This window comes from Schistocerca piceifrons, chromosome 4, assembly GCF_021461385.2.
Source record: "Schistocerca piceifrons isolate TAMUIC-IGC-003096 chromosome 4, iqSchPice1.1, whole genome shotgun sequence".
NCBI lineage: Eukaryota > Metazoa > Arthropoda > Insecta > Orthoptera > Acrididae > Schistocerca > Schistocerca piceifrons.
Window position 1 is genome coordinate 307,720,647 of NC_060141.1, and position 25,778 is coordinate 307,746,424.

The 25,778-nt window shown below is 38.2% G+C and overlaps 1 protein-coding gene across 3 annotated transcripts in view; it reads right to left on the bottom strand.

Annotated features, from left to right (window-relative positions):
* Nucleotides 1-1,366: 1,366 nt before the first annotated feature.
* LOC124795345 (piwi-like protein Siwi) overlaps nucleotides 1,367-25,778 on the bottom strand; it is a 119,366-nt gene continuing 94,954 nt past the window's right edge. For all 3 annotated transcript variants that reach the window (XM_047259335.1, XM_047259334.1, XM_047259333.1), the window contains exons 12-17: nucleotides 25,484-25,638; nucleotides 22,299-22,426; nucleotides 20,570-20,738; nucleotides 14,709-14,979; nucleotides 5,207-5,354; nucleotides 1,367-1,967 (exon numbers count right to left, since the gene is read on the bottom strand). In XM_047259335.1, the coding sequence (XP_047115291.1) occupies nucleotides 1,851-1,967; nucleotides 5,207-5,354; nucleotides 14,709-14,979; nucleotides 20,570-20,738; nucleotides 22,299-22,426; nucleotides 25,484-25,638 (988 nt within the window). In that variant the 3' untranslated portion in view covers nucleotides 1,367-1,850. The remainder of the gene's footprint in view (nucleotides 1,968-5,206; nucleotides 5,355-14,708; nucleotides 14,980-20,569; nucleotides 20,739-22,298; nucleotides 22,427-25,483; nucleotides 25,639-25,778) is intronic.

The following is a 25,778-nucleotide window of genomic DNA, read 5'->3' on the forward strand; positions in this document are numbered from 1 at the left end:
ACGTGGGAAAAATTATATATAAAAACAAAGATGAGGTGACTTACCGAACAAAAGCGCTGGCAGGTCGATAGACACACAAACAAACACAAACATACACACAAAATTCAAGCTTTCGCAACAAACTGTTGCCTCATCAGGAAAGAGGGAAGGAGAGGGGAAGACGAAAGGAAGTGGGTTTTAAGGGAGAGGGTAAGGAGTCATTCCAATCCCGGGAGCAGAAAGACTTACCTTAGGGGGAAAAAAGGACAGGTATACACTCGCGCACACACACACATATCCATCCACACATATGGATGGATGTGGATGTGGATGTGTGTGTGTGTGTGTGTGTGTGTGTGTGTGTGTGTGTGTGTGTGTGCGCATCAACATCTTTGCCCCTGCACTTCTGCCTCGACTGACATCTCTGCCCAAACTCTGTCTTTAAATATGTCTGCTTGTGTCTGTATATGTGTGGATGGATATGTGTGTGCGCGCGCGAGAGAGAGTGTATACCCGTCCTTTTTTCCCCCTAAGGTAAGTCTTTCCGCTCCCGGGATTGGAATGACTCCTTACCCTCTCCCTTAAAACCCACTTCCTTTCGTCTTTCCCTCTCCTTCCCTCTTTCCTGATGAGGCAACAGTTTGTTGGGAAAGCTTGAATTTTGTGTGTATGTTTGTGTTTGTTTGTGTGTCTGTCGACCTGCCAGCACTTTCATTTGGTAAGTCACATCATCTTTGTTTTTAGATATATTTTTCCTACGTGGAATGTTTCCCTCTATTTTTTATATATAAATATATATTTGCATTTTTATCAATATGGAAACTTTCTTCCTGTTATTAGTAGACCTACCTAAGAAACTCCAGCATAACATCCTAAGTAATGTTTGGCCCTTAATAAAATGTGTTTGCTGACCCTCAGTCCAGGGCAGGCAGAAATTTCCTTACATCACCCAGAATGCAGTATTAGTTCTGTGACCTATTCCATTAAAATTACTTCGAAGAAAGCACCCGGTACCTCAAAACTTAGGGTGACTGACGTTGATCTGAAATCCAACATGGACTGTTATTGGACATAATAATATATGAGTACCTACTCAGCAGAGGACAGACGTGTTTGCAATTCACTGTTAAGACAGTAAACTGCTTTGCTATTGGTCAGTCCAAAAAAGCGCGCACGTGCGCGCCCGCACACATGCACACACAAGCTATATTCTCAGTAAAATTCTTTTACATTGAAAGTTGAAAAAGTGTTTCATGCTCACGCATTTGTTTTGTACACCTCACAAAACTGGAAAATACATGTGGACGAATTGGCAAGAAAATATTTTACAAAATTACAAAAATATATTTTAACATTAAACACAATGACTCCCAGATCACACAGAACATTCTTGCTCTATAGGAACATTTTATATACAAAAAACAATACTACAAAAAAGGAAAATTCCTGAGATTCTCAGAGATCTCTTAACAGTGTGTCAACAACTGTACAATCCAGAAAGCCTCCTTTCATGTTAACATCATGTACTAGAGGGTCTACAGCATCTCAATTGTCAGAAACACTATGAAACAAATATCATCGATATAAACGATCTGCTCATTATATTCAAATCTCCAGTATTTTAACAGAAATACTCATAAGGAACTCAAAAGGTCCTACAATAAATTATGCACTTACATTTTCACATTCATTTAACAAACCAACGGTTAAGCAAAATAATGAACTTAATTTAAAAAAATAAAAGATTAAAAGTGATAAATGCTTCCTTCAATGAAAGTACAAAATCCTCTTCAGAAGGCATTACTGAGTTTGTAAAACTCAAGACAACATAAAAGCCTTTTATTCTTTTCAGCATGTACTATTACTACTGCTTAAAGGAAATACAGCAAGTCTTCCAGTGCTGGTTGTGGTGGCCTGTGTAATGCTTGTCCAACAAGATATGCCAGCTTATGAGCATATTGGCAGGGGGCCGGAACACGGACAGTACCCTGAAAAATAAATTTTCTGTTCAGACGATTTCTCAGAATAAATTTACAATGTCTTAAAGATCTTTGTTTACTGGGGCTTAACACACAAACTGTTCACCTTTCCTCAATTGCCACATTGTACTGAATGTTATTCACAGTGCATTTAACAAACTGAAAACCATGTCAATGCTGTATACAATCCACTTGGTCTGCACTATTAAAACAAGAATCAAACATTTTGCAAAACTTGTCTCAAAAACAAACTACTCCCAGTATGCCTCTTCTGGCATTTTTGTTGTTTTAAGTTTAACAGTTTGGCAAACACCAGAACAGCAGAAAAGCGTCAAAATGAACTTGCCACTGCTTTCTTTAATGTCACATCCAATTTCTTTTTATGTTGTCATATGAATTTTCCTAATTTTTTCCCCCATTTACAATGATTTATTACTATTCAAACAATATTTGTTTTCTTGGACATTACCTAGAATGGCAGAAGGGGTCAATGAACACCACTGTTATTTGTCTTCTGAATGCATGTAAATTAATCAACTGGCAACAATCGCGCTAAGTTGTTGCAGTCATTGTTAGGTCTTTGCGCACACGAACACATTCCAATCTGGCACAATTTATATCATATCATTCAAGTAATATTATTTGTCCATGTAAGAAGTTTTCAAATACGTCTTGTCAGCAGGGACTGCCTGAGTAACTGTTATTCTGATGTTTAATCGGTAACTGACTTCCCCAATGCAGATGAGGATTTTTTATCAGGCAAGTAAAGATTAAGCCATTGTAAGTGAGGAGGGATTATTGGAGGAGGATTCAGATGGTGGTCTGTGTCAATCCTTACCCAACTCATCACAGCAGACCCAGCTGCATATCTCTAAAAAGAAGACTGCTAGTGATGGGACCAATTCGAAGATGGCTAATTTTTCATCTACTTGAAGATCAGTTTTGAACATTCTACAGGAGAGAGGAGGTCCCACTATTTACATTTGCAAAAGAGTAAATGATTGCCATCAGTGCTTTCTGTCTTACTTGTGATTATGCAATGCTATATCTACAGAATCAAATGCTCAAAAAGTATTAAAAACAGTTAACCATGTCACTTTAGGAACAGGAAAAATCAATAGGTGTCGTACGTTCAGGGTGTCATTTGCACAACCATACATCAATGGATGACATTCAGTTGCAATCATGGAGACCTACTTTGAATAGCGATGTTATGGCATGAAACAGATTTCAGGAGTTTTGATAAAAATCCAATCCGAGCCTAATACCTGCCAGCCAACAAATTTGCTCTTGTATCCGAAATTTAGGGAAAGTCCATTAAGTCAGTATTGGTTATTACCAGCCTGGAAAAAAAAACAACTATAGACAAGCAATTATTACCAAGCAAAGTAAGATTCAGGTTCACTTAATTCCTACCTCACAAACCTGACAAATACAGTCTCAGATTTTGGATTGCCGCCAATATAGCAATGAAGTATATATGTAATGCCTCCCATACCTTGGAAAAAAGAGGACACACAGAAAGAAGCAACCACTCAAAGTCCATTGATGTTCACCTCATGGAGCCACTTCCAAATCAAGGAAGAAATGTAATGACGGACAACTTCTTCACATCTCTACAACTGGATAAGAAGCTCCGAGAACGGCAAACTTCATTAGCTGGTACAACGAAGAAGATCCATCATAGAATTCCTGACAAGGTAAAGATGCCATATGCTAAAACACACTTCACGAGCATCCTGAACAATACTGGCAGCACATGCTGCATCCACTGTGACAGTATACCCTTAAAAGAAGAATTAAGATGTCTTTCTTCTAATTACACTGCAAACTGAAACAGTAACAAGCAAAGTAGCAGACTGGAACCCTAACATTCTACAGTGCAACAATGTATCAATTGGAAGTGGTTGATCAAATTACCTGTAAATGAACTAGAAAGGTCACAAATAGAAGATGGACAATGCATGTCTGCTACAACATCCTGGACATGGCAACAAAAAAATGCATGATCATCTACCAAATAGTAAAGCACAAGAAAATGGAAAGTATTCAATGAACTGTGGATGAAGCCCCAGCAGGCATTACATTCATTGAGTGAAAATAATAGTGCATTGAGAATGGCTAGCTTCTAGCTGCAAATCTAGACCTGCCAATAAAATTTATAAAGAGCGACTGATCGCTGCAATCTATAATTTACAAGGAAAGGAAGAAGTTCATACTTTAGCTACCAAATGTACTCAAGGAAACTAAAGAGCAGCAAGAGGAACAGGCAAAATAAGAGGATATGGCTTTCACTATCCGTCCACGTTAGGAGTTTTCCATTGTGCTCTGCAGATTTTCTAGAGCACAATGAATGGTCACAAGCCATGGTTACCAGCAGTAGCTCACAATTCATAGGAATTATTAGAAATTTCTGTGACTGAGGAATTTCCTTTCCCGGCTCTAGTGAGAGTGTGTTATAACGCGTTCACAAGAGCAACAGTGTCCCATTCTTCTGATGGCACAATCATTTGCTAACAAACTAACGTCCAGAGAGTGTTATGAAATCAACCCCCCTTAAGGAACCTCAATAATAAGAAGATTTTTGCATTGTTACACGATTCCAAAATTTGAGGAGACAATATCTCATGTTAATAAATGTCCTTTTCCCTGGAGTATAATTTACCAGTTTTTTCATCTACGTGCATTCCACCATTTCCACCTCAGTCACTGGTGATAATAGCTGTCTTGTTTGAAAAATTTCCTAAATTATGGATGGAATTAATACCCTGTCAGTTGTGCTGACATCATTTACTTGTATTCCATTGCAAGTTACAGATAAATCATTTGGCCAACTCTCATTGTGTTCACTTACCGAATTCACACAGACATTACACTCAGCTCTTAATAAGAATCACAGTAGCTTCATGAAATCCTTTAGACATGACGAAAGACGTCTCCTATATTTTTAATAGAACTTAAGTTCAGAATCAGACGGCTGATAGCATCAATGCTTAAGGTTAAATCTAATTGAAAGAACTACAAACATCTTTAAGTATTGTAGCAACCACTTGCACTGCCAGACAAAGTTGACAAAAGCACAGCTGGATGTCAAGGATCATCTTTTGCCACAAAGAGAGCGGCACACAATGCATATTATGGACTCTTCCATTATACAGTTATAAATTGAATATTTTCATACTAACAGGTAGTAGCTTATATTTCACTGAACTGCAATTTAATTTAAAAAATCAGTTACTATTACTTACACTCCAGTTGTAATACAGATGTGTCAGTTTATATGTCAGTCGCTGCATTTTGTCAGCATCCAGTCCACTATTATCAGAGATGACATTGTATGCTGTTGGGCTTACAGTACCTTGTCGCACACTCTGTGATACTATGAAAAAATCGTACCTGGTGGGGGGAAAAAAATTCAAATTTAAAGCAGTACCACAAAATGGGTGGCACACCAGAAAGCAACATTTCTTGACATTCTACATATTTCTATATATGTTATATTTTTTTATAAATATAGATTGAAATGTGGGAGTAAACATTGAAAACTTTACACTGAAAAGTTATTTACAGCTATTAAAAAGGGGTACAAAAGGAAATCTCCTCACAAATACTCTGAACATCCATTACTTTTTCTTCAGTTACTAGAACTATTATCCATTTCAAGAGCAACATCGAAGTGCTGTACACGACACTAACATGACAGATCCATGCACCTTCCTGCAACTGTATTTGCAGAATAAATGGTGACTACCAGCTAAAATACGAACACTACAATTTATATTTTTTCATGTAGATGAAGCATTAGTCAATTACAATATCACAGAAATGTTAATGACGCAGAATCTACTTGCTCAAAGCTCCTTTACTTTTTCGCTTTTGCATAAGTCTCCCCCCACCCCCCAATTGTTTGTTTGCCTGTATCCAATTGGCTAAGTCAGCTTAAGGGCGGGAGGAAAGCAAGGGCAATGACCTTTAATAGAACCATGCCTAGAAAAGCACTAAGGTGTTCAAAGCAACATCAGAGTTGACAGCTTCACACCAGGATTCTTCCAATGAATCTGACTCTGGCAATCTGCCTTTACAACTCATTGAGTGTGGTGATTGGACCATTGCCCCACATAGAAAGGGTGTTTGAAATTTCAGGGTCCTAACTAACTGGGATGTTGATAGAGAAACAAAAAAATATACTTGTAAAGCACCGATGTGTCGGAAATGCATATTATTACAGTACCGAGTACGCAAGGAGGTTATAGAGAAACAAAAAATATACTTGTAAAGCACCGATGTGTCGGAAATGCATATTATTACAGTACCGAGTACGCAAGGAGGTTATTGTGTTTCATTGAGAATTAAACTGTCGTAAATGTTTTCCTTCGCATCACTGTTCTGATCACTATTACATTAAAGTAGATGTTTAAAATGAGCACCATTAAGCACAGTGTAGAGCCAGTATCAACAAGGCAGGTTGTCCGGTGTTTACCGGAAAAGTGTGGTGTGCTCTGTGTTTGTATGCATGCTGCAAGAATTCTTGCAAACAATTCCACCTCTAAGGCAACAATGGTTGAATACACTTTGCCTTTCATGTTGCCTCAGAGAAGGAAGTCTAATGGGGTGAGGTCCAGGGATCTTGCAGGCCAATGTACAGCCGATCCAACAATTTACAAAAGGTACTGGTTATCACTGCTCAGCCTGGTTCCGCCAAGTGCGCTGGAGCTTCATCATGCCAAACCCACATTCTCCTCTTCATATCTATGGGTACCCGTCCAATAACATTGGTAAGCAAGATGTAGGGCCCAAATAATTAGTTACCCACGATATCCACAGGCTTACTGCAAAATGTCTTTAATAACCTCACACAACTGTAAAACATGGTTTTTCATCTGATCATACATGCAAATGGTGACTACTGTAAATGCCTACCCGAGTAAACTGAGCCACATCTGTAAACGTGACTTCAGAAAAACAAGGGTGTTCACTGGCTCATTGCAGGAACCAGCATATGCACTCAAGACAAGATGGATAGTCATCTGGTCCCATGGCTTATACTCTCATTGGACAATAATAATGAAACAGCTGCTCATGCAACACATCCCCTACTAAACTATGGTGAATACCAAGCACAGCAGCAATACTTGAGTACTTGTCTCTGGACTGATCTCAAATTGTAACAGCACGACTTTCTCGACATTAGGTGTATACGCTGTCCATGGTCTGTCCGCATTAGCCCTGCTTATCATCAGTGCGCTAGTTCTTTCCACTCGACTGTGTACTACAGTAAATTTGCGATACTGTGGAGATTGCAGTCAGGGAAGTGTTTACGATACATTCACTCGGCTCAGACAAACATCTTTAGGCAGACCGTACACAAAGTGCATGTGTCTCATTTCTCCCGACGTGTCGTACTCCCTGTTGACAATGCAACAGTCATACAAGTATTAGTGCTATCTGCTGTTGACTGACTCAGTGTCTAAGAACATGACCTTTGAACATATTACATATCTCAAACCAACGCCTACTACTACTACTACTACTACTACTACCTGCTCCACTTGTGCATTATCTATCCAGGCTCAGTGCTCACACAATATCTGTGTCAGACACACGGTTGCTTTACGAAATCTATTTCTTTTGTTTCCTGTACCACCCCTGTTAGTTTGGGTACTGAATCTTTGAAACACTGTATAGTTCAACACCCTGTATACTCCCTAGTTATTTAAATGAACTACAGGAAACACTGAATATCTGCTGCTAAGTAAGACCATTTATAAGAGGGCTTTTCAGACTGTACGAATCTCTGGAAACTCACTCTGATAAATACTATAACTCCTTTATTCATACACAAATGATGATTTTAAATAGTGTTGAAAGTTGGTGTCTCCCCAAAATGCTTCATCAATGAGAGCTATAACCATGAATACACTGAACTAATCCATTAGCTAATTCCTTTCCAAATTCAAACCATGTCAATTTTAACTTATCTGAAATCAACCTGACACACATTGAATTGGCTACCCTGGTACAGGCCTATTGCATGCATGTGATGCATGACAAATTTTTGAATCTTGCACCCAGTCTGCAGCAACATTTGATATATCTGTTCCTTTTACATCCAAGAGGGCATGGTCATCAGGAAGAACAAAACTGGCATTCCGCGTATCAGAGCATGGAATATTAGATTCCTCAATGGGGCAGGTAGGTTCAAAAAATTAAAAAGGCAAATTGATAGGTTGAAGGTAGATACAGTAGAATTTGTGAAGTTTGGTGCCACCAGGAACAGGACTTCCAGTCAGGTGAATTCAGGATTGTAAGTACAAAATCAAATAGAGGTAATGCAGGAGTAGGTTTGAGAATGAACAAGAACAGAGGATCGTGGGTAAGCTACTTGGAACAGTTTAGCGAACGCATTATCACACCCAAGATTGACACAAAGCCCACACCCACCACAGTAATACAAATTTATATGCCACCTAGTTCTGCAGATAATGAGATTGAAAAATGTATGATGATAAAAGAAATTATTCCGTTAAGGGAGACGCAAATTTAATCGTGATGGGAAACTGGAATTCGATAGTGAAAGGAAGAGAAGGTAAAATTGTGGGTGAGTATGGACTGGGGGAAAAGAATGAAAGAGGAAGCCATCTGATAGAGTTCTGCACTGAGTATAATTTAATCATCATTAACATGTGATTTAAGAATGATGAAAGAAGGCTGTATGCGTGGAAGAGACCTGGAGACACCTGAAGGTTCTAGATTGATTATCTAATGGTAAGACAGATTTATCTAATGGTAATACAGATTTCGGAACCAGATTTTACATTTTAAGCCATTTCCAGGGGGCAGATGTGGACTAACCACAATTTATCAGTTATGACTCGCAGATTAAACCAAAGGAAACTGTTAGGAAATTAAGGGGGGTAGGCCGTCAAACGGGCGTCTTGGAGCAGGAGAGAGACCACAGGACATTTTAATTTCCCACTGTCTATACTTTTACGAATAAATTCATAAAACTTTGTCAGCTTGACCAGGAAGGATTCAGGATTCACAATCATAGCAGTGGAAGTTCGAAAAAATTACAAAATAATTTTTTGTACATGTGATAGTTCATTTTTTCGCATCTATTGGCTGCATTTGTTGCTATAGGTACATGTTTCTTCATAAGTAAGAGATTCTTCAATGAAATTTGCACAGCATACAAACCATACTTACAGGTGTATGAAACTCTAGAAATTATTTAATTTATGAAAAAAATGAATGTGCTGTTACATTTTAAACTTCATGTTTAGAAAAACCTCAAATTTTATAGTTAATTATCTTGATTTTTACCACAGTTTTTAATAGATTTGGGAAATTCTAGAGTTTCATACACCTGTAAGTACGGTTTGTACACTGTGCAAAATTCAATGAAGAATCTCCCTTACTTATGAAGAAATTTGTACCTATAACAACAAATGCAGCCAATGGTAAGTGAAAAAAGGTGAAATACAAATGAAAAAAAATAATAATAATTTTCTTATATTTTTGAACTTCCACCACTATAAGTGTAAATCCTGAATCCTTTCTGGTCATTCTGACAAAGTTTTATGAATTTATTTTTAAAATTATAGACAGTGGAAATTAAAAATTCCTGTGGTGTCTCTCCTGCTTCAAGTCATCCCATTTGACGTACTACGCCCCTTAAGGAGATGGGATGTGGGTAAGCTGAAATAACCAGAGGTGGTTGCAAGTTTCAGATGGAGCACTGGGCAACTACTGACTACAACAGGGGAAAGGAATACAGTGAAAGACGAATGTGTAGCTTTGACAGATGAAACAGTGAAGACAGCAGAGGATCAAATATGTAAAACAATAAGGCCTAGTAGAAATCCTTTGATAACACAAGACATACTGAATTCAATTCATGAAAGGAGAAATACAAAAATGCAGCAAATGAAGCAGCTGAAAGAATACAAACATCTAAAAAAAATAGATTGACATGATGCACAAAATGGCTAAGCACGAATGACTAGAGGACAAATATAAGGATGTAGAAGTATATAGAGGGTCTATACAAGGGAGACATGACATTACAGGAAACTTTATAGAAATGGAACAGGACGTAGGTAAAGACAAGATGGGAGATGATATACTGCGAGAAGAACTTGATAGAGCTGTTAAATATTTACGTTGAAACAAGGCCCTGGGAATAGACAACATTCCGTCAGACCTATTGATAACCTCAGGAGAGCTCGCCATGACGAAACTCTTCCATATGGTGTGCAAGATATAGGAGACAGCCAAATATCTTCAGACTTAAAGAGGAATGCAGTAGTTCCAATTAAAAGAAAGCTGGTGCTGACAGGTGTGAATATTATCAAACTATCAGTTTAATTCCTTACAGAAGAATGGGAAAACTGGTAGGAGCTGACCTTGGGGAAGATCAGTTTGGATTCTGGAGAAACGTGGGCAGATGCGAGGCGATAGTGACCCTACAACTTGTCTTAGAAGCTTTGTTACGGAAAGCCAGATCTACATTTATAGCAATTTTAGATCTAGAGAAAGCTTTTGATAATGTTGACAGAAACACATTACTCTTTGAAATTCTGAAGTAGCAGGGATAAAATACAGGGAGCAAAACGCTATTTACAAGTTGTACAACAACCAGACTGCAGCTATAAGAGTCTTGGGGCATGAAAAGGAAGCAGTGAGTGAGAAGGAGTGAACAGGGTTGTAGCCTACTGCCGATGTTATTCAATCTGTACACTGAGCAAGCAAGTGAAGCAAACTAAAGAAAAATTTGGAGAAGGAATTAAAGTTCAATGCAAGGAAAACAAATTGCAGGATTGGTCCATGACATTGTAATTCTGTCAGAGACACCAAAAAGAAAAGGAAAAGCAATTGAACGGAATGTACATGTCTTGAAAGGCAGGTATAAGATGAAAGTCAACAAAAGCAAACCAAGGATAATGGAATCTAGAATTCAGGTGATGCTGAAGGAATTAGATTAGGAAATCAGACACTAAAAGTAGTAGATGAGTTTTGCTATTTGGGCAGTAAAATAACTGATGAGAGCCAAAGTAGATGAGATAAAATGTAGATTGGCAATGGCAAGGCTACAATGGCAAGTAGAAAGTTTCTGAAGGAAAGTAATTTGTTAACATCGAATATTGAAGTAAGTGTTAGAAAGTCTTATTTGAAAGTATTTGTATGCAATGTGGCCATGTATTAAAGTAAAACACGGATGACAAATAGTTAGACAAGAAGACAATAGAAGCTTTTGAAATGTGGTGCTACAGAAGACTGCTGAAGATTATATGGATAGATCACATAACCAATGAGGCGGTACTGCATAGAATTCAAGAGAAAAGAAATTTGTGGCACAACCTGACCAGAAGAAGGGATTAATTGACAGGACACATTCTAAGTCATTAAAGAGAATCACTAATTTAGTACCGGAGGGAAGCGCGGGGGTAAAAATCTTAGACGGAAACCAAGAGATGAATACAGTACGCGTATTACGAAGGATCTAAGTTACAGCAGTTATTCAGAGAAGCAGCAGCTTGTGCAGCATAGAGGAGCATGTAGAGCTGCATCAAATCAGTCGTCACACTGGAAACACCACCAACATGTGATTATTGCTTACAAGTAGAAGTCCCCAACGGTGGGATCGACTTTTTGAAACCACCTATACTGCTACATAGGTTAAAATCCCACGTATCTTACACTGCAACCATTCACCCTGATGGGCTTTTGTTTGCAAATCATTGATAAAAATATTCAAAGTTTTGCATGATGCTCATTAGTGTTAAAGTTGTAATACGTGGATTGGTTGTGTGGTTTAATGGACAGGGTAAGGACTTCACATGCAGGAGGTTGTGGGTTCAAATCTTGTCATATGCATTAAATTTTATTTTATTTTTAAATCTTGATCTAAATGACTGATCTTTATTTATATTCAATTAATTTATTTAAATGTACTTTTTATTTCTATTCCTTTGTCACATAATTTTAATCATAATATTAACTTCTTCATTTGCTCTCTTTTTTCTTCCTATCATTCTCTTTCCACTTGAAATCTTTGTTAATGGGTTTTTAATTAATTTTGTGTGTTGATTTTGGTATAATTTCTTTTGTCTTTATCATCCTATTTGTTTCAAGTTCATGCACTTATTGTATCTATTCCTCATTTTGCTTGAATTTCATTTTACTTATAAACCCTTCCTTCATTTAGATCTTCATCGGCGTTATTTTTTCCATAGTGCGATAGAAATTTAGACTCCTTTTTAAATGTTTGTGAGATTACCGTGCAAAAAATTGCACATCTTGTAATGAAAAATACATTTTTCACATCATTGCACAGTCAATGTAAATAGCTTGGTTTGTATCTTGTTTTTTAACCGAGAGATCAGAATTTTCAAATAAGTGAATATTATAATAGATAAATATAATTAAATTCACATTAGCAAAAATTCCGAGAAGAGAATGAATGATATAAAGAAAAAATGAAATAGTTATATGGTGATCAAAATGGCGTGACAAAGGAGTAGAATCGCTCTATTGTCATCCTCCCGGCGGATAAAGGCTCCACAACTGTGGTACTTGACCGTGTGGAGTATGTGGCAGAAGGACTGCATCAACTCTCCAACACCTCAACCTACGAAGCTGTTACCCAGGATCCCATTCCCTCCATCCAGACTGAGCTGGGCAAATGTATCTGCTCCAGTGACGAATCCCTCAGCAATTACACCAATAACCTGACCAGTGCTTTCCTCTCCCCCAACTACCCTGCAGACCTTGTCCACAAACAGATCTCCCGAGCAATACATTCCTCCCCGTCCCACAACAATGTTCCTACCCCCAGACCACACAGAAGCATCCCCCTTGTCACCCAATACTATCCTGGCCTAGAATACATCAACAAATTACTCCGCCAGGGATATGACTTTCTCAAGTCAAGCCCCGAAATGAGATCATCCCTTGACAATATTCTCCCCACACCACCCAGAGTTGCCTTTCGTCACCCCCCTAACCTCCCTAACATCCTTGTCAAACCCTGCAATATTCCCAGACCACCTTCTCTACCCACTGGTTCCTACCCCTGTAACCGACCCCGCTGCAAAACTTGCCCCATGCATCCCCCCAGAACCACCTACACCAGCCCCGCTACTGGTAAAACATACACAATTCAAGGCACGGCCACATGTGAAACAACACACGTCATTTATCAGCTGACATGCCTGCACTGCACAGCCTTTTACATCGGTATGACGACAACTAAACGCTGAGCGCATGAACAGGCACAGACAAACTGTCCGCCAAGGAGATGTCCAATACCCAGTAGCAGAGCATGCCCTCCAGCATAATTCTAGGGACCTAGGAACCTGCTACATCGTATGTGCCATTTGGCTTCTCCTACCCAACACCAGTCCCTCAGAACTGCGGAGATGGGAACTTGCACTCCAACACATCCTTTCATCCCACCATCCCCCTGGACTGAACCTACGTTAACCAACCTCACTCCCATTTACTCTTCAGTCTTGTCCTTTTTCCCTCTCCTCTTTAGCCATTCACGCATCTTTTCATCCTACATAGTTGTGTTTATCTTTATACTATATACCTCTTTACTTCTGCATGCATCCTCTTTGGTTTGAAGCTGGCACAGTACTTAACAGTAGAATATCTTTGGCTTCCCTCTGACAACCATGCCTCCATCCTTGCTACCCTCCCTGTTTACCTTTCCCTGTTGCTTCATAACCTGGGTTGTGAGTAACTGAATCCACTTTCCCTTCTTCCCTTTTTCCCCCCCTCTCTCCTCCCTGATGAAGGAACAAAGTTCCGAAAGCTAGGAATGTAAATTTTCTGTTCTGTTTTGTGTATCTATCGGCTGTACTGAGCTGAGGTAAGTACTGGCCAGCCCCCCATGTTAGAAATAAAATATTACATTTAAACCAATTAACACAAATAATGATAAAAATCATTTCAATAAACATTTAAAAATAAGATGATTTCACGCGCCTGATGAGGATTGAGCCCACAACCTCTTCTATGTGAAACCCTTATCCCATCCATCATGCCACGCAAACCGTCTTCATAATGCAACTTTTTTGATCTACTGAGTGCCATGCAAAATTTCAAAAAATTGTTTGTCAATTACTTGCAAATCTGGGCCAACCAGGATGAATGGTGATATATGGGATCTTAAACCTCATCACCATATATTTGGTTTCAAAAAGTTGATTCCACTGCTGGGGACCTCTCCTTGTTGCAATATTACCATTGTCAGCTTGTCACATTAGAACTAGTAAAAAAATATGTAGATTTGGACACTGTTAAAATCTTATTATTCCAAACATTTGATTGGAGTTCAATTGTTTGCTTCCAGATACAAAGAACCTGTCGCATCAGCCCTGTGCATATTATGTGAGTCTTGGATGCTTAGCTGTTGAGCACTGAAGGTCTGTATCGCAGATGTATATGGCCTGCATATCTGCCGTGCGACAAGTTAGGAAGTGCTCATTCATTCAGTGCAATACATTTGTAAAGAATATAAATGTGTTATACAACAGACATGTATTATTCTTTAACCACTGACATGTGAGTATCATTTTTAGAGAGAGATGCATGAACTGTCCTATTTCAAAGCAATTCCTTGCACACCATTCTCTCTCTCTCTCTCTCTCTCTCTCTCTCTCTCTCTCTCTCTCTCTCACCACCACCACCACCACCACCACCACCACCAACACTCCCCCACTATTTAGAAATGATGTAACATACCAGCTAGGATTTGTTATGACGTCATCCACAACTGTTCCTGGTGGAGGATTTCCTTGTTTCAGGAACAACCTTGTATTTATTCTTTTTGTCACTATGATTACAGCCAGCTTGAAAGCTGCGGAACCATATACTTCCTGCAGCCTCTGCTTCAACAAGGCCACCTCATGTTCAAAAACGTAATGCAATTGTCCTTCTCCAACACCATCACGATACAGAAATATTCGCTGTGGGAGAGAACCCTGGTTCACTTGCTGGTATTTCCGCAAAGCTTCTGTAATTCACAAAGGAAGAAAAGCGCTATAAAGCAAGTGTGACAATTTAAAACCATTGATTCACTAGGGTTTACTTTCTCAACATCATATGAGAAGAAAAAAAAGCAACCATGAATGCACATATCTACCTTACTGGTACAAATTAGATCTATTTTCATACCTGAATAGTATCTTAACTAAATGCAATACAGTGAAACCCCACTTTTACTTTTGCAATGAACTTCAAACAAAAAGTGTGCAAAAAGTGGGAAAATGTAAAACGTGAGAAATAACATTTTAAGCTGTTAATGTTGTGTTTAGGATACCCCCTTGCATTTTTGCACTTCATGTATGATATGTGTACATAACAGGCATCAAGAGACTTATCAGGGACTTGCTTATTATGTAATAAAGGTTAATTATCTAATAAGAACAGTTTATGTAACTGGAACTGATAACTGTCTAGGAAGTAGGAACGTTTGACTCAATTTCATACATCATGTTTTTGAAAGCCTGCAGCTGTCATTCATTATTTAAATAATGAAATACTGCACTAGTTACGTATTTTGTCATGCTTAGCACGAAGTGTTTTGAGAATATTTTCTCACTGTCAAGTGCAAATATGTACATACGTATTTTGTGTCGTGTTTGTATGTGTGTCATTCTGCGTCCCTTCCACTGTAGTCATCTTTTTGAGGTTACCAAGTACTGTGCCTCCTCAGGTATATGGAAACCCACACACATGAAAACTATCACTCACATTACAAAAAATATGTAAGTAAATGCTGCACTTGATAACACAAATAAATTCTCAAAACATGTTTTGCTCAGCATGAAAAAACTACATAACCAGCGCTGTGTTTAAACTGAAAACGTTACAGCAACACAAGGTGAATGACAGTGTCAGGAGATGATCATTTTTTCTCGTGTAGTAGTTTCTATGGCCTCTAGTCCACTGCACACCACTTCATTTGGCACTATCTGCCATTGTCCATCCTCCTGACATTTCTTATTTAGGAATGTTACAGCTAATCTTTTCTCTAATTTTAGGATTTTGTCAATTCTGTTTTTCTGGGCAACTCAGAAAAGATTTTCACTCCACCAGTTTCAGTTTAGATTGCTAGGACATTTTTTTATTGTATGTAGGTCATGTTAATTTTTCAGCTTCAGAATTTTGTTAGTTATTTCTTGTCAAGCACATTTCTTATCCAATTTGTATATTATAATTTCTCCGAAGTATTTAAATTGTTTCAGTAGTTTTACTTTCTTGTTATTTGCTGTTATGTGGTTAATTACTAGTGGTCCGCTACCTTTACCTCAGTCTGTTCGAATGATATCTGGATTCCAATTTTTTTGATGCTATATTTTGTATGCTAGTTATTTGATTTCTAGCTTCTTGAATGTTATCAGTTAGTAAATCAAAGTTATCTGTGAATTCCAAGTAATTTAAGTTAGTTTAATCTTTCTTGGTTCCAATTTTTACGTTTTTACGATTTTCCTTGTAACATCCCCCATCACGCACTCCGTGCACAACTGAAATGTAATCTCCCAATCTTAACACTGTTGTAACTGTAAGCACCTCGGATATTTTTCCTCTAAACTTTACTTTACATCTGTTGTTTGTCTGAGTAAAGTAGATCATTTTTATTCATTTGGAATAAAGACCGAAATCATTAGTATTTTCATCAATAAAGATCTGTAGAAACAATCATAAGCTTTTTTGAAGACCACGGAGGTCTGACTTCTTGTTTTGCCTCCTCCTTTGGGACTGATCCATTACCAATTTCTAAATAACTGTGTGTTTTGGGCTGCTTCTCCAGAGTCTAAACCTCCTTGATATTCTGTTAGATTCTGTTAAATTCTTGACATGACTTTATATGTGATATCAAAAAAGGAAATTCCTCTATAGTTGTCTGGATTTGATTTGTCTCCACTTTTGTGTAGTTGAGTGGATTAAAGCCCAATTTCCTGCTAGTAGTTGTTTGTTCGAGGTTTTTACAATGCACTGGCGTATTAGTATCTTCATTGGTACTGCTACATATTTACAAAGTTCTCCAAATGTTTGATCTTCTCACTTATAATACAGACTAAAACCCACCACCAAATTTTTCCATTCAAAAAATTTGGACATTTATTCTTCTGAAACTGACAACTGTGCACGCGATTTAATTCATGAGCTGTGGTCATTCAGTTTTCACAAGGATAAATTTTGGAAAAAGCACAAGAAACCTCAATGGTAATAGCTCAAGTGTAGGTTTTTACACTGCACACCAAAATATCTTCAGTAATCATTTAAACCTTTCATAAAGCTTCAGATATTTGTATGTAGTCAGCCAGTCAGTCATAGTATTCGCGAGACCTCTGCCCTTTTGTTGAATTACTCTGCAAAACTTTCCTAGCTGTTACACAGTGTAACTGGTATGTGACCGACATACAGTCAACTCATGTGTGTAGTGTGCATTACAGGAAACAAAAAGTGAGATGCCAACCCTCGATCACACCCACAGGAGGTGATGGACTTCATTTGGCTGCTAAGATACTGATGATAACTTCAGAGAAGGGAGAGAGAAATTTTAACCATAATTTTTGTTATCAGTATTAGCATGAGTTTATACCTATATGAAAGAGTGATGTCTCAACATAGTCCTTTCAGTTTTACTAAGATACAGACAACTTTTTCCTGGTCTTCCCAATTCTCAAACACTTAATTAAAATGGAAGTCACAAACCAGCTGGATCAAACAAAACATATTTGTTGGCAGTCAGACAAGGCAGGACTTGCTTTACACCCTTTTATGAATTAGTAGGCGCCACATGGGCAAACCATTTTCGGATTGGTCACATGAAAGTTTTTGCCTTCCAGCCCTATCTGTTGCAAGGATGGCTAAATACTCGTCTCAACTAGTCTTTAGCACACACAGAAGTAGCAGTTAAAATATCAATATAAATATGCAACAAATGTAAGACAGCTGCGATGTGGTTGATGACAATTTTTTTTATATATGACACAAACTACCAGGCAGTGGGATCAGTGTGGAAACAATTCTAACAGAACCCCAATAAACAATAAATCACCGAGTTGCAGGTTACAGTGGTTATTAGTTTCTTTAATAGTGTGTCTGAAGGTACGAGATGACAGAATTTTTTTTTTAATTATTTATTTATTTTATTTCTGAAATGAGGGTGCCAAACTTCCCCCCGGTACTTGTTTGCAGTTCCTATAGAATAATACCCACAAGCTCAACATGTTGACAATCTGTTGTGGACAGACCAGCTGACAACACTGATAAACCAAAGGCTTTCATTGGTTCATAACCTGCACTTGTCAAGTTTGTCACATTTCATTATACAGCTCACTTTGACTTTGCCATCACAAATAACAACCATGTTGTAATTTTAAGAATACTGAAGGACTGCAAACTCTACAGAGATATTATGGTTGTCACTTACAGCCTTGTTCTGTAACCCTGAAAGCACCTGAATACTACGAAAAGAAACTGAAAGCACTGGGCGACTCTCATGAAGTCTTCTGTTTGCAAACAGATAATTATTTTTTAAATTATTTTTCAATAATGGCACTAAGTTCAAAAGCAGCTTTATTCCCATCCTTTAAGGTGACACACAAAGAATGAAAAAATTGTCACAATAATGGCACAAAACTAAATTTCATGTTTAGCAATTTTTATTTGGTGCAACACAAGCCTCTGTCATGTTCTAGTCCAAACAAAGTCAGCCCAGTTATAGCAGCTTGCACAAAGGCAGTGGATGGTGAGGCAATGCACAGTGGCAAGAAGCAGTGTACAATGTGACACTCCAGCCAATAGCATCATTCTGCTGTGTTTGCCTGTAGCATGTGCATCAGACCATGCATGAAACATTTAACGTTGTCTTTCATCTCAGTTCATACACCTGTCTATGAATGATTTCATCACTGTTACTAAGATAGGTTATGGTAAGTTTATATCACCCATAATGAACATTACAGTGGAGCAGTAACATCACTATACATGAACTAGTCATCATTAAAGAGCACAGAATTCCATGTGATGTACATTCCATTTTATTCCAGTGCATCATGAATGTGAAGTAATAACTGGAGCATGGGAAGTCTCATTGCTGTCTCCATCCACTGAAACTAAATGACAGATGTAGGAAAGAGAGAGAGAGAGAGAGAGAGAGAGAGAGAGAGAGAGAGAGAGAGAGAGAGAGAGAGAGTGTGTGTGTGTGTGTCACAACTTCAAATGCTGCGGGAAAACTAAAATTGCAGATTGGTTAGTTATGAAAAGCGAAAAGTTATAACAGGAATTTGAGCCAGTGATGGAGTGGCAGGATAGTAATTAGGCCAGTTCTGGAGTCAGCCAAACATCGGTCACTGACCTTCATGCTGAGTGGACTTATTCATACACCTTCCACAACACACCCTTCAGGGTGACAAAATCGGGGCAGTTACCAGGAAGACCTGCACTTTGACCTGCTGCCAATTATGATGACAAGTCATTGTCTTCTTTGCAGATAATTTGGCCTGACACACTAACACCGTGGCTACCTCCCAGTCAGTGAGCCGCCCATCAGCACTCAGGCAGCAGGGTCACTATGTGATGTCACAAAACTGTTGCTCTGTGCCAATGACACAGAGACAACCACCACCACCCACCACAAACTGCTGCCTACTGCCTAAGCACCAAGGCATTGGAGCAGCCCTCACCCCATACTTTGTCACTGTCTCTGAAGTATGGCGTGGAAAAAAACGGCATCACTGCCCTGACTGGAATATCAATGGAAGGTCTCTAACACTCTGGGCACTGGAAGCTAACGCAGCCTGATGTCCTCACAGCAACTTCCGTTGGTAGCAATGTCTCCAACGGGAATCTGCGAATATGGCCATGCTGCACCACCACCACCACCACCACCACCACCACCACCACCAGCAACAGCAACAGGGGTATGCAGTCAGTAGCTGGAGGGCCATTGCACTGAAATACACTGTATTCACCTCACTCATCATCGTTACTTGCCGTCCAACCCATTATTGTAAACAAGCTACAATAACAAGTTACTGTAATTTTGTCTGGACCTCCTCCAGCTTCATATCTCATCCTTCTTCAGTACAGAATCCTAGCCCACACTAAGCAATCATTAACATGTTATAGTTACATTCATTTATGGGTTGCACACCATGTTACACAAAATTGTGCGCATCAAAGAGAATGTTGATGTTACTGGCTATGATGCTCATAGATGCCCGATTTCCTGCCACATTTTATGGTTGAAGCAAATGGACCTTCTCCTCAAACAGTTTTTTAATTATAATTCATTTTTGTTATCTCCTAACTTTGGTCCAGTTAGCATCTTATTTTTTGTTTTTGTAAGGAATACTAAAGATAAGTGCCCTGACAGTATGTTGGAAGGGTTGTGTATCCTACCCTGTTATGCTTTGTAACAGACAGTAATGCTTTGTGGTTCAGCAGATTGGAAAGGCAAGGAGTCTCGCAAATTCTGTCGCCAAAAATTCTTTCTATAGTCATTTTTACTGCCTTTATACCTTTGCAATGAGCTCTGTTGTTCTAATTCAACAACTGCATAAACATTAAAGTTGAACACAGGTACTTACTTATGATATTGGTTGTCATTTCATTTGACAGCTCTTCACCCGAAGCATGTGGTGCAACTGCACTGAAGTATTTAGACATTTGTTTGTCCAAGGAAGCCACTAGAGCTCCATATGAGCGTGATCTGTTTGTCGTGTCGTGACAAACATCAAATCCAATAGTCATCATACCCTAAAAATATTTGACAAATATGAAGACAAAACCATATTGTAACCTGATTTCACATAGGTTTTTAAATTAACTAACAACTCTGGTATTTAAAAAAAATTGACATTAAAGCACAAGTGATACACTGTGTATAATGCACTAAGGACTTCTAATCTGAAGACGTTGGTGTATGCTTACAAAAACAGTGACTAGATCTTTTTCAGCAAGAAAATTATTAAAATTAGGTGCAACAATCTCCCACGTCCTGTGATTGCAATACCCCAACAAATCCTTAACCATGCCAAATACACATAATAAACAAAAGTCCACAACATCCTACAAGAGAAACAGCCAACTTCTGTCTGAAGTTCCTACCAATAAAGGTATTTCTAAGTTTGCAAAACTTGAGATAGCAAGTGTAAGAGCAGAAATAATTTGACAGGTCAGTAAATAATAGATCAAATCTGTCGTTATCACTCGTGCTCTAACAGTATGTTTATGACTCTGTTTGTAATTACCACTAGGATAGAAGGAACTACATAAAATGGGACATGCACAGAATCACCAATAAATGAGCTTAGCAGTCTGAACAAGGCTGACAAAACGAACTGCTGTATCTGACAGGTTTAGGCCACCAAAGGTGGAGATTAGATGGCAGATAACTAGTAAACGCTATGATAAAAGGTTAACAAGAGGTCACTACAGTGAAGACACCTTCTGTGGCATATACTACGTAGTGCTGCAATATGCTGGCATTGAAAGTGATTCTAGCGAAATAATCATTTAAGGAGGCAGAATTTACAATCTTGTCTACAGATCCTTCTCTTCATAGCTATCAAAACTGGCACAGGAGTATATGTTGTAGAATATGGTAACTAAGAATTTTTCTCAGTTTAAAGACTGACTTATTTAATACCAGACTGTTTTATGGGACATCATTCTACTGGAGTTGTTATGCCCCAGTCTTCCTGTAACTTGTGAGCTTTCCCAGCCATTTTAGAATGAAATCTATAATGCTATGCAACTTGGCATTTCTCACACTCGAAAAATATTTCTTAATGTGAGGAAAAGTTTTGATTGGGGATCAAACACCAAATATTTGAATTTCTATGTGACAGTTATCCACAATGCCACCAAGTGCCACACATTACACACAAATTAGTCTCAGCTTTGTTTAAACTTTTAACATCCACAAAAACGCAACATGACATGAGAAAATAGAAGAAGACTTTTATACAGGATAGAAATAATGTAAGAAGGTAAACAGGTAACTAGCATGCTCCACCAATTCAAAACACTATTTAATGACTCCTCAAGATCAGAATACACAAGCTCAAATGGACTAGAAAGGCTACATTCCTTGAACAGAAAGGAAGAGATCATTGTTAAAAACTACTATATATTCTGCAACTGCTTTAGTAGCAAATTTCCAGACATTATAACTGAAACCGAAATATGAATGAATGAATGAATGAATGAATGAATGAATCTACTTCAACAACAGTATCAAGGAAAGAAATTACACTTTCATATTTGAATCATCATCACACTGTCTTGATTACTGAACAATAAATGCATACTCACACTGAGAGGTATCTCTACAGTCCAGGGTATACCGCCAAGTTTACAATTTATCTGAATTGCAACTTTGGTTGCAATTGACAGCACACCTTTCGATGCCAAATTTTTGGCCAGTATCACTTGTGTCGGAACTGAAAAATACAGTACACAGTAGATACACAGTTCTGGCACTACAGCTGTGCTCTTCCAAAACAATAATGAAATAAGGCAATCTTATTTTAGCAATATTTATTAATGACTTAAATAAACCATTAACTTTTCTTTAGTATTCACTGGAAGTGACTGACCTGACCAGGGGCAGTGACTGACATGACCAGGAAGAACATACTTAGGCAATAAAATACCACAAATTTTTATTTGCAAAACATGGCAATTATCAAGTCATCCATATAAACAACAGAAATGCATCTTCTCTCTGAAAATATTCCTTTTTATTCTATACAGCACACTGTGACAAACATCCACAAATTAGTTTCTTGAAAAGCATTGGACGACATTTAATGCACATAACCCATTTTTGAAAACTGGATGGATAAAAATAAATCTACTCACTAAATGGTGGCAGGAGAACATACTTATAAAAGTTAAGCAAATGCATGAGATTTTGGAGCCACTCCCATGATGTTTTGTCAGTAATTTGTCTTGCTTACTGCTGATCTTCCACCTTGAAGTTCTCAGGTTTACAAATCTTACCTGATGCATCTTCAACAATCAGTCTTTCCCCCTCATACACTCAAGCAAGCCTCCCCTGACCTAGGAATCTGCACAACTTTTCTGTAACTGTTGTCAGTCCTTTTCCTTTATCCTTCAACATTTTGACCAGAAGGAGCTTCTGGATCCAAAAGCTTGCACATTTCCTGAACTTGTATGCAGGTTTCCTTCTGCCATCACTTCGGTGAGTAGTTTTTTTTATCTATCTAATTATATTCCATGACATTTATTGCTATTTTCCTACATAATACCATCATTTGTCTCCATATGTAAAGGTTCCTATACCATCATTTGTCTCCATATGTAAAGGTTCCCAAAAAATATGCTCCTTTAAGTCCTGTAAACGAGTGTGCAATCCATGCGCATATTTTAGCTTTCAGATATTATGTATGTTAATATACTTGACAGATCCTGTCCACAGAAATCCGTTTGGTTTTCGTTTGACGTGAGATTAGTAAATGAAGAGGAAACAGGAAAATCACTAAACGCAAAAATGGGTCAAGTGTAGACTACTTCCCTTCCCACTTTTTATCAGACAGCTCTGCACACACGTGACAGAGCACGGGTGCACAAGAAAACTTTTTCCAAGTAGCATCTGGCTGGCTGTTTGTTGTTACTGCTGATACAGCTAAGAGACACACGTCAAGTAGCCGGAAACCAGAGAAGGTACTGCCCACACACGACTCAAGTGCGCATATGCATGAGCCCACTGGCAAATGCTCAAAGGAACTGAATGAAAACAGTAGTGACGTTACGGTCACTGGAAGCAGTTTGTTATGAAGTATTGTATAGTCTTTGTCCTAAATCCTTGGACACATTTTGCTGTTGCAGGGTGTATACATGGATAAGGAAAAAAAATTCCCGGATTTTTCCAAGATTTCCCAGTTTGAAATTCGCTTTCTCCCAGGTGAAAATACACTTTTTCCATGTTAAGTGACAGTATACTTTCCATTGAAACTGTAAAACTTATCAATCCTTTGCATGTTTACAGTTTTATACACCGGTGTAGAATTTCAGAGCACTTTAGAAAACGCAACTCGGGAAAAACACGTTTTGGAAAGATCTTTGATGTGCAGTAACATGTACGCTGCATATTTTCGTATTTTTTAAATTCAAATTCCACTAAACAAAGCAAGTTACTTTTCCGAAGCATCTAAATCAAGATTGCGATGCACCTTTGTAAGCCAGTCGTGGCTCAGGTCACGTGAACTCTGCATCCGACAACAGTGGACATTCAGAGCATAGGACACATGATGTAGTCAGCCAATAGCAACATCACTGTTCAGTAGTGGAAACACATAAACAGGAGAAGTTAATGGTTTAGGTAGGATACATAGTGTCACTACAAGAACAGCAAAGCTTTCACATATATTATTGGTCTGTAAGATTAATAAGCTGCAAGAGAAGCTAAGCTCTCACATATAATGTTGTTCTTTATTACAAATGTTACACTTTAAGATACATCACACAAATGCGCCAGTAAAATTTTTAATAATGACATAAATGTCTGACCTGAGCTCAAAATTCTTCTAACTGGCTCACCATCAAAGAGTTGATTTTTATACGAGAGTCAAACGCTCTGAGATTTAAGAAACTCATCGTACATTCTCGCACATACTTCATCTTACGTAAAAGGGAATTGACTTTGAAATTAATGCTTTTCAAACCGCCATTCACAGTATTTTCCAGCGACCTGTTAGAAACATGTTTGTTCCAACAGTTACCAGGGAGCAGCACATAGGCGTCACTGCGCTTGCGCAGCTACAATGACGTAGGAAGCCCGTATGTTCATACATGTAAAACATTAAACAATCTTACATTATGTCATAAAAGAAACAAGACATTAGAGATACTCTAAGAGCATCACATTTTTGTGAACCAAACTAAAATGCATGATAAGGCTTTTAAGTTGAAAGTAGCCAATAGTGTCGAATTAAACACTTTGTTTAAAATAAATTGACTGCCTCAGTGGAAAAGATTAATAAAAGCCAAATTTCTGTAGCAAACCGACAAAAAACATTGTTCTGCAAGGTGATTAATGCTAATAACACATTTTAGCCTTCCATAATTATGTGAATGTATTTTAAGTCACTTGATAGCTACTAGCCACAGAAATCCATTCTGTTTTTATTTGATGCGAGAGCAGTGAACGAGGAGGAAACAGCAAAATTATTAAACATTAACACAGGACAGGTGGAGACTATCCACCTCCCCACTACAACTCAGATTGCCCTGCGCATCAGCCCTGGATTTACAATATTTCCGAACCGGGGCACTACTACATTTCCCAGTTGTCCCGGGGCATATACACCCGGCACATAATAATAATAATAATAATAATAATAATAATAATAGAGAGAGAGAGAGAGAGAGAGAGAGAGAGAGAGAGAGAGAGAGAGAGAGAGAGAGAGAGAGAGAGAGATTTCAATACTACCACAAGCAGTATGTCCAATACGTAATAATTTAAATAAACTCACCTGCTCTGTCAATGCAACACTTTTTTTTAATTGCACCATAACGATCTGTTCTGTTATTTGTTACAACACACATAATCAGCTGCGGATTTTTTGAGTTTATTACATACTCTAGAGCTTCCACATATGTGCCCTGGCGATCATCTTGTATGTCTTCGCTGGAGGGAAAAAAAAGAAGCGTGTAATGAAAAGGGAAATTAATATATTATTAATTAACTTACAGAAATTTACAAACAACAGTAATTACTCTAATATCAGCAGAGTAAATGTGAACAATAATATGAAAAAAGAAACCTTC